General features: G+C 40.6%; 1 protein-coding gene across 1 annotated transcript in view; it reads right to left on the bottom strand.

Annotated features, from left to right (window-relative positions):
* Positions 1-8,150, bottom strand: part of ets1 (v-ets avian erythroblastosis virus E26 oncogene homolog 1) — a 75,744-nt gene extending 67,594 nt beyond the window's left edge. The window contains exons 1-3 of the mRNA XM_080428128.1: positions 8,102-8,150; positions 5,478-5,568; positions 702-849 (exon numbers count right to left, since the gene is read on the bottom strand). Of these exons, the coding sequence (XP_080284254.1) occupies positions 702-849; positions 5,478-5,546 (217 nt within the window). The 5' untranslated portion in view covers positions 5,547-5,568; positions 8,102-8,150. The remainder of the gene's footprint in view (positions 1-701; positions 850-5,477; positions 5,569-8,101) is intronic.
* Between the last annotated feature and the right edge of the window lie 924 nt (positions 8,151-9,074).

Below are 9,074 nucleotides of genomic sequence, written 5' to 3'. Positions count from 1 at the left end.
GTACACACAGTACATGAATAAAGATGTTCCATATTGACTTTTTTACTGATGTCCGATATACCGATATTGTCCAACTCCTAATCTCCGATACCGATATCAACCAATACCGATATATGCAGGCTTTTTCACCAAAAGTCAACTAATTGTCAGGTAACAACATCACATATCTATTAAAATAAAATAGCTATAATATCAATATAATATCTAATAAATCTAATATAACACAGTGATGTTGTTAGGTTTTCAATAAAGTGGTGGTCATTTGAATGAGTCCCATTAGATGTAGGCCTATTTGACACTGCAAAAGCATAATTGCTTTGATGCCTATAACATTAACGAGCGTCAACGAGCATCAGCTGTGCTCTAATTTGAAAGTGACTGGAGTCTGTCGCATTTCTCTGCAAATGCCCTTGAATATGATGGAATATGATTAAGGATTACTGTGATTATGGTAAGCTCACATTTAATATCATTTTTCATTTTTTCAAAAACCGATACCGAAATCTTCAGATATAATTTTTTTATGCTAATATCGGCCGATAATATCGAGAGGCCGATAATATCAGACATCCCTAATAAATACCTGTCATTTACTGGTAAAAGGTGGATTACGTGCTTTGCATAATGGCACCGTGGCATCAGTTGCTGAGGAGGTGGAGAAAACGTTTCTCGTTCACCTTCTCCTGGCCTAAATGTCTTACCTGTGGGGCATAGGTCGTGTCCATTGGGCACCTCCTGGAGGGGCACATGCTGGGGGTAGATGGGCTGGGAAGGGTAGTACTGCTGTTGTGGGTGAACCACCCCTGGAAGGTGGGTCGGAGGGCCCACAGCCACCCCGCCACTTTGCCTCTGGGGTCAAACGGAACACAAGGAGGTGTCAGGTGAAGTGAAGGGCCAAGCACCGAATCAATGCAATGTGTATTATAAGACAAATTGAAGGCACTCCCTCTCCTTGGTCATTCTCAGTACTTTACATTATTTTAACATGTTATGTATGTTTTCAGTGTAAATTATTATTATATTGTTTACTGTGAGCAATTTTCATGTGGTTCAAGGACGACAATGGAAATAAGTCGTTGACTTTGTTGTGTTTTATCCTTGACGTTTCTGTGAGAAGCATGGACTGTGCTATACTTGGTAGGGCGACCTAGATGATAGCATACCTACCAATAAGTGAACAACTGTTCCCAATTCCCATCCTCAACTGACTGTGTTTGAAGTTAGTACACGTAATAGAACAATCTTATAATTAAAATAAGACAAATATTAAGATAGATAATAATTAAGATAAGAGCAAACATTATTAGAAGCTAAAAAATCATTAATCAAAAAGTAACGCTCCAAAACATTTAATTTACAGTGTAACCCTCACTGCTACCTGAACCTTGGCTGTTCCTTGTTAGTTACGTTTTTGTTTTGTTTTTTCAGTGAAGATAAAGCCCGGCAGCTAAATTTGACTCATTCAGTCTTTGCCATGTTGTTGTATCGTGCTTATCACAGCAACGTCCACATATGTGGTTGCTCACAGCAAGGCTGGAAGTCTAAAGTCAGCACTTGAGAGCAGCACAGGGAGAGAGATATGACATTCTGTGTGGACACAAGCGATATAATGGCCGGTAGAAAGCCAGACACTCATTTTTAGCATATCAAAAGGTTCCCCTGAAAACAAACATATAAATCTCAATAGATATTGCATTTCTGATAACAAATGATGTGAACAGGCAGTGAGCATATCTCTCACACAACAACCCACTGCCCGGACTCCGTAAACAACCACATTGTTTAAACTTGAATTCTACCAAATGTTGACTGTCGACATGACGTCAGTTTGACAAAACACACATTCAACTGAAAGCAATTTTCAAATACAATCTTTCTTCCACCTATCATCATTATTTCAAACAAATTGATGATTTCTCTTCGCGGATCTGATTGCTGATTGCTCAGTAAGCCTCTGACATCACACAGCTGTTCATGCAACAGGTTTAGCTGTCATCAACTTCCCCTATGGATGCTCTCTCTCTCTCTCTATACACATACACCTGGAGACACACAACTCAATGGGAACAGTACACCTGCATGTTACACACCTGTCCACTACTCCAGACTCTGAAAACCTATTTTGCATTTCTTTGTTAGTCAGCTGAGACAGTCTTTAGATATAGGGCTATCTAGAATATGAACTGACTGTAGATGTCAATCATGTATAACTGTAATCAGTGGTGGAAAGTTACTGAGTAGATATACTTAAGTACTGTACTTAAGTACAATTTTGAGGTGTTTGTACTTTACTTGAGTATTTCCAATACTTTTACTTCTACTCCACTACATCTTAGAGGCAAATATTGTACTTTTACTACATTTATTTGAACACTTTAGTTACTAGTTACTTTGTAGATTTAGATTATTATTACAAAACATACATTAACCACTTCAGGCCTATGCATTTCGGCCATTTGAAAATAGACGATCTACAAGTTCACAATGCATCGCATTGATCTGCTATTTTCAAAAGAGTTTTATACATTTGAAAACTTGTAATGGGACATTCTGCATAATGAGTACTTTTACTTTTTGTACGTTTTTGTTCGTACTTTTTTAAGTAAATTTTGATGCCAATACTTTTATACTTTACTCAAGTACATTTTTAATTCTGGACTTTTACTTGTAACAGAGTATTTCTAAATTGCAGTATTGATACTTTTACTTAAGTAAAACATTTGAGTACTTTTTCCACCACTGGCCAGCTCAGACAGTCTTTAGATATTGGGCTATCTAGACTATGAACTGACTGTAGATGTTAAAAAGAACGTTTAACTCCGTAACGCTAAAGCATAAAGTACCACGCAATCACCTGACGGTATGTAAATAAGTGCCCGGTGGCTATCGTACCTGACTTAGGGACAGACAAGCGTGACTCGTTGACTTTTGTTTCATTTTCAAAAGAATACACATAAAAACACAAGCAACAACCTGGATCAGCTGACAGATGAGCTGACAGACAGAGGATATACTAGCTGGCTGACTCTTTGACCAGCTTGTGGGTTAACTCTACTCGACTGATTCACTGACTGATTCACTGACTGATTAACTGTCTTGCTGACAGACTGACATCTGATAAGAAGGCTGCGTTTAAAAACCCTGCCACGCTTATCAGCAGCCACCCCGCTTTATGACTAGCTAACATGACCACGGCATCTGGAGAGAGGCCCTATGCGCGGGGTTCTCTCCAGGGATATACCCTATGGTCTGCTGCTAGCCTCCTATCAGCCCCATCAGCCTGGGAGAGGAGGGAGAAAACGGCATAGACAGGGAGAGGTGGGGGGGGGGGGCACGGATGGATGCTTTGTGCAATGCTGCAATTTTACAGGCAGATTCTGCCGATAACATGGATATATATGTGTTAATGGTTTTGTGAAACTACTGTATCCTTTGATTAATCCACTCTAAATGTAGAAAAGCACCGACCACTGACCTTAACTGAGGATTTGGGAAATGAACATATAGGCTACCGTAGACTTTTGTAAGGTTTAAATTTGTGTAAATTTGAATTCTTCTACCGAATATTGACCGTCAATGTGACGTCAGTTTGACAAAATACACATTCAACAGAAAGCGAATTTCAAATACAATCTTTCTGCCGCCTATTATTATTTCAAACAAATTGACAAATGAATCATGATCCTCACTGAGGATCATTTTGTTGTACGATTATAAAATATATCAAAGTATAAAATATTGGCTTTACACACTTCTGAACTTATACAAGTCAAATGGTTTACTTTGAACTTGGGTTTAAATATATGAATCAACACAAATATTTACAAAGAAAAATGAGAAAGAAAAACATCCGAACATGAGTTATAACATTGTTATGCATTATGTAACGTAGCGCATTTGGTGCCAAATCTGACTCAGAGACACATTGTGACAATCATTTGCCCCGGTGGACTAAGATCTGTATTTACATACAATAATCTTCAACGAGTACAGAACGAGAAGAGCATTAATTGAAATTCACCGGTTGAGTAAAAGGGAGAGAAAAACCAAACATCACAGTGCTCCCTCTCTGTTAATTCATGTAGATTCAGAAGAATAGCGCTAGCGGAGGTGACCCCGGTTCACCTTTTGACCACGTCTGCCCCGATATACAGTAATCTCAATTTCGAAGGCGAGCCCCACCACCTGAGCCTATTAGGATGCGGGGAGCCGCATCCCGCTATGTTTTGTATCGGGGGCCGGGTGGGGGCCGCCATTTGCATATAACCTCGGCTTCTCTCTCTAATGTGCCGGCCGCTCTGCATACAAATGGAGACATTTCTGCCCGTTGATTCTTGGCCTTCACCTCTTCAGACGGCTCACCTGCCAGGAATCCCAATGTCCCCGACCCGTTCATTTGGACGGAGTTATAGGAGCCTCAGCGTCCACGCTGCTGTGTGGCTGCAGCAACCGGGGAGGGTTTTGGGTGTCAAAAGTGTTATTGAGGAGGGCTGGTGTGACGCTAAATTGACTCGGTTAGTGGTGATCGGTTGGAGGCCTCGGGTCTCAATATTTACCATTTCCTTTGCAAAGAGGGAAGTGTATCTTTTGTTTTGCCTCCAGGCGATTGTGCAACCCCCACAACTGCTGATTATTATACAACCGATTTCACAGTTCTGCCCAAGAAGAAAGTATTCCCGTTTTTCAACAGTTGTTTCCTAATTTTCTATGAAATCTTAAAGAACAATGTGTACAAAGACATTCTTAGAGCAACATTTGGATGTCAACGTACACTGAATAGGGAAATTGTGTGTTTCCACATGTGATGAAATCCAAGGGCGGTTGCTAATACTCAAATCTGTTGTTCTCTCTCTATCTCTCTCTCAATCTCTCTCACTCACACACACTCACTCTCACACACACAGTGGTGTAAAGTAACTAAGTACATTTACTCAAGTACTATACTCAAGTACAATTTTGAGGTACTTTTACTTTACTGGAGTATTTCCAATTGTCTATACTTTTACTTCTACTCCACTACATCTAAGAGGCAAATATTGTACTCTTACTCCACAGCAATTATCCTTTGCAGATATGAATTAAGACATTATAAAACATACATTAACCACTTTAGCCCTATTTTATACATAGGCTATTTGAAAATAGCCGATCTACAAGCTCACAATGTGTTGTGACGCGTTGTGAGCTTGTACACACACACGCACGCACGCACGCACGCACGCACGCACGCACGCACGCACGCACGCACGCACGCACGCACGCACGCACGCACGCACGCACGCACGCACGCACACACACACACACACACACACACACACACACACACACACACACACACACACACACACACACACACACACACACACACACACACACACAGAGACAGAGAGAGGCACACTCCTAGGCGGGCAGCGTGGTGGTAGGTAGCCATGAGGCGGTCTGTTAACATGGGGGTGATTTACGAGGGAAGGTCTTACCATTGCACCCAGACGGTCACAGGGGTGAAGGGTCGGGTAGGAAGAAACTGGATCCACGTAGTAACTCATCACTGGACTCAGGGAGCAGGGCCTGCCAAATGGATCAGCACACACACACACACACACACACACACACACACACACACACACACACACACACACACACACACACACACACACACACACACGCCCATCTGTCATTTACTGTTTACACTTGCATGTGTGTGTAAATGTGAAACAAGTGTATACATTTTGGGGGGGGGGGGGGGGAGACAGACATGTACAGGACATCCAAATGAATGTGTCCTTTCTGCATTACAGATTTGTATTTTTGTTATATTTGCAGTGGTGAATTCAACAGGAAATACTTCATGTGTCTAAAACATTTTGTTGTGTCAAATGTGTAGCCCATTGGTTCTCAAACTTTTTCGTGCCAAGGACCCCCAAATTGATATGTATTTGGCCGCGGACCCACACCTGAAAATATGTTGTGCCAGGGACCCCCAGAAGCAAAGATTTGAGTTGAAATTGTTAGCCTTTAAAAAAACAAGATTTACAGATTTGCACACATTTTCAAGATTTTTCAAAAATAGCAGATATACAAGCTCATAGCTTGCTCTTGTACATCTGCTATTTTTGAATACCCAAAGTGTAATATGGATAAAGTGGTTAAAATGATTGTGACGCTTTATTAACACATTTTGCTGGGGACCCCCTGGGGGTACCCCAAGGACCCCTTTTCTTCTTCCCCCTTTCTGGAAAACAACAGAGATTACGGAGCTAAACGCAGAAAAATGAATTTCTCCCACTTCTTTAGAACCTGTAAACCAGTGATGTGAGTCTGATATCTAGCCTACACAGCAAAATGCTCAGAGTCAATTTAACTCTAAAGGGTGTAAAACATTGACCCTTAAATAAAGGTCCAACTCAATCAAGTCAGTGCATTCAGAAACTTGCCAGCTGGAGATTCTTCCAGTCATCTCTCTCTTCCTATTTTCCTTTACCTCTCCCCTCCTCTCCTTCCCTCGTTCTCTCCTCCTTCTCCTCCTCATACTATAATCCCTCTCTTACTTTTCAGTCCTCCTCCTCCTCCTCCTCCTCCTCTCCTTCCTCTCCCACTCACGTTTCTTATCTCTTCTTCAGCATTTGTTTAGCAGCACCAGCATCAACAGAGAGACAGGCCATGAACGTGCTGGGATTAAGTTGTGGGCAATGACATGTTGCATACTGATCCGGGACTCAAACACTATCTATTCATATGCTAAGCAATTGTGTGGAAGATTTGGCTTTTAATGCGCAAAGACTGCAGATTCACAGACCATCTGACCGTACTGTATCCAGTTTTCAGGCTGCGACCCCCCAAAATAATCATATTTGAACTGGGGACCCCCCCAAAATAATCATATTTGAACTGGGGACCCCCCTCAAAAAAAGAATAATAATCATATTTGAACTAGGGACCCCCCACCTTGATTTGGAATTGTAGGAGTTGTATTGAGGCATTCAATTTTGTTTGATTTTGTTCCCACATATACATATTGTGAAAATAGCCGATCTAAGCTCACCTTGTAGATCGTCTATTTTCACATTTTCTGCCTCTTTCTTATATTATTTGACAATTTGACACATTTTTATAGTATAGTTTGTTGACTTTTAATGCAGTAATGGTCTTTTTTCAATTAATTTTATATTCTTATTTTTTAGGTAAAATTGTCTCTTCACTGTCATGTGGGGACCCCCCATGTGGGGACCCCCCTGGGGGTCCTGGTCCACAGGTTGAGAACCCATACTGTATGCAAGTGCAACGTTCATTAACAGAATGCAGTTCTTCTAGAGCCCATGTTAATTAACATGGGCTCTATAGAAAGACCATTTTTGAATGAATCAATGAATTTATCATTACTATAGCCTAATCCTGCATGTGAAATAAAGCAGTTTCACACCATGCCAGAAAGTAGAAATGGGGGAAACAAGTAGCCTATACATTTAAACGAAAAAATAATGAACGGTTGCCCATTTACAAAGTTTTGATCAAAAATAGAAAATGATGTCTAAAAAACATGAATAAACCCAGACACGGATTAAGCAGAAACATGTAGGCCTATCCACTATCCAATTTAGAAAACAAAAAAAAAGCTCTCCAGGCTTTATAACGTTAAAGTCCAACTTCAAATGCAACATTTTAAAGGGAGATACCAAAACGCTCGCCCCAAAGCACAGTCACCCCGGGGCATATTCGGCGAACCTCGGAAGGGTCGCCACCTGGTATTCCTAAACGTTACTTACCTCAGTAAACTATGCCTAAAATCTAGCCTTATTCCTAAACTTAACATCAGTAAAACCACATGCCTAACCCTAAACGTATTACTAACCCAATCCTCAATAAAATAAATACAAGAAGAACACAACAACCGTTGGGGTGGCGAACGGTCCGCGAAGAAAAATGGGGGCGAGCGTGTTTTGGGGCGAGGCTTCCGGTTACCTTCTACACGCATGCCTCGGAACGGTAGCCTAATTTGCGATAGGATAAAAGCATAATATACATTTATTTTCCTTTTTTTTTTTTTTACCAGAACTTTCATCAGCTTTACAAAGTTAAAAGGTAAAGGGGCTGATCAACTTACCGGTCAGTGGTCAGTGAAGTTTCCTGTGAAGTAACGGTAGAGTTATAGTGACAGCAGACAGAAGAGAGCGCTGGACTGATCTGATCTTCTGTGATGCTGTATCTGTATCATAGAGCTCTACTCTGTACCTGCAGCCTCTCAGAGAATCCACAGAGGAAGGATCATTCATTATGCACTCTCTCCTATAGTCCCTCCCTCAATCGCACGGTGATCCACTCAAAATCCTACAGGGATTTATCCTGTGCAGTGGTGGAAAAAGTACTCACATTTTTGTATCCTACTTTTAGTAAAAGTATCAATGCTGCGACGAAGAAGTACTCTGTTACAAGTAAGAGTCACATGTTTAATTGTATAAAATGTATATATATTTTTCTTTTTTTAATAACAGATCTACAAGCTCACAATGCGTCACTGACGCATTGTGAGCTTGTAGATCTGCTATTTTCAAATGGCTGATTTGTAGGGCTGAAGTGGTTAATGTATGTTTTGTAATAATAATCAAAATCTACAAAGTAACTAGTAACTAAAGTTATCAAATAATTGTAGTGGAGTACAAAGTATAATATTTGCCTCTGAGATGTGATAAATTGAAAATGCTCCAGTAAAAAAAAAAAAAAAAGTACAGTACCTACTTGAGTACAGGTACTTAGTTACTTTGCACCACACAGGGATTTATCCTATGTGGAGTTTCATCTTCCCCTTCCAACCAATATCCCGTAGGGTCGCATGCTCCACCAGCCAGGTGCCAAGGTTTAACAATAATAATATGACTGCCTTGGAATTGCACAATGCCTGTTATGCCTCTGGATATAGGATTAATGAAGCCTATCCAGCTATCCTTCATTGTGATGCATGCAATGTTGCTTCTCCAGCTTCTAGAAACGAGGAATATTATCATAGCTATATGCAGTTACAAAAGATAATTGTTTATTTCCAGTTGCTGTTATAAAAACATGTGATCGGGAAGAAACGT

Source organism: Gymnoscopelus braueri (genome assembly GCF_963280865.1).
Source record: "Gymnoscopelus braueri genome assembly, chromosome: 5".
Lineage (NCBI taxonomy): Eukaryota > Metazoa > Chordata > Actinopteri > Myctophiformes > Myctophidae > Gymnoscopelus > Gymnoscopelus braueri.
This window is presented reverse-complemented; position numbering and strand designations above follow the sequence as displayed.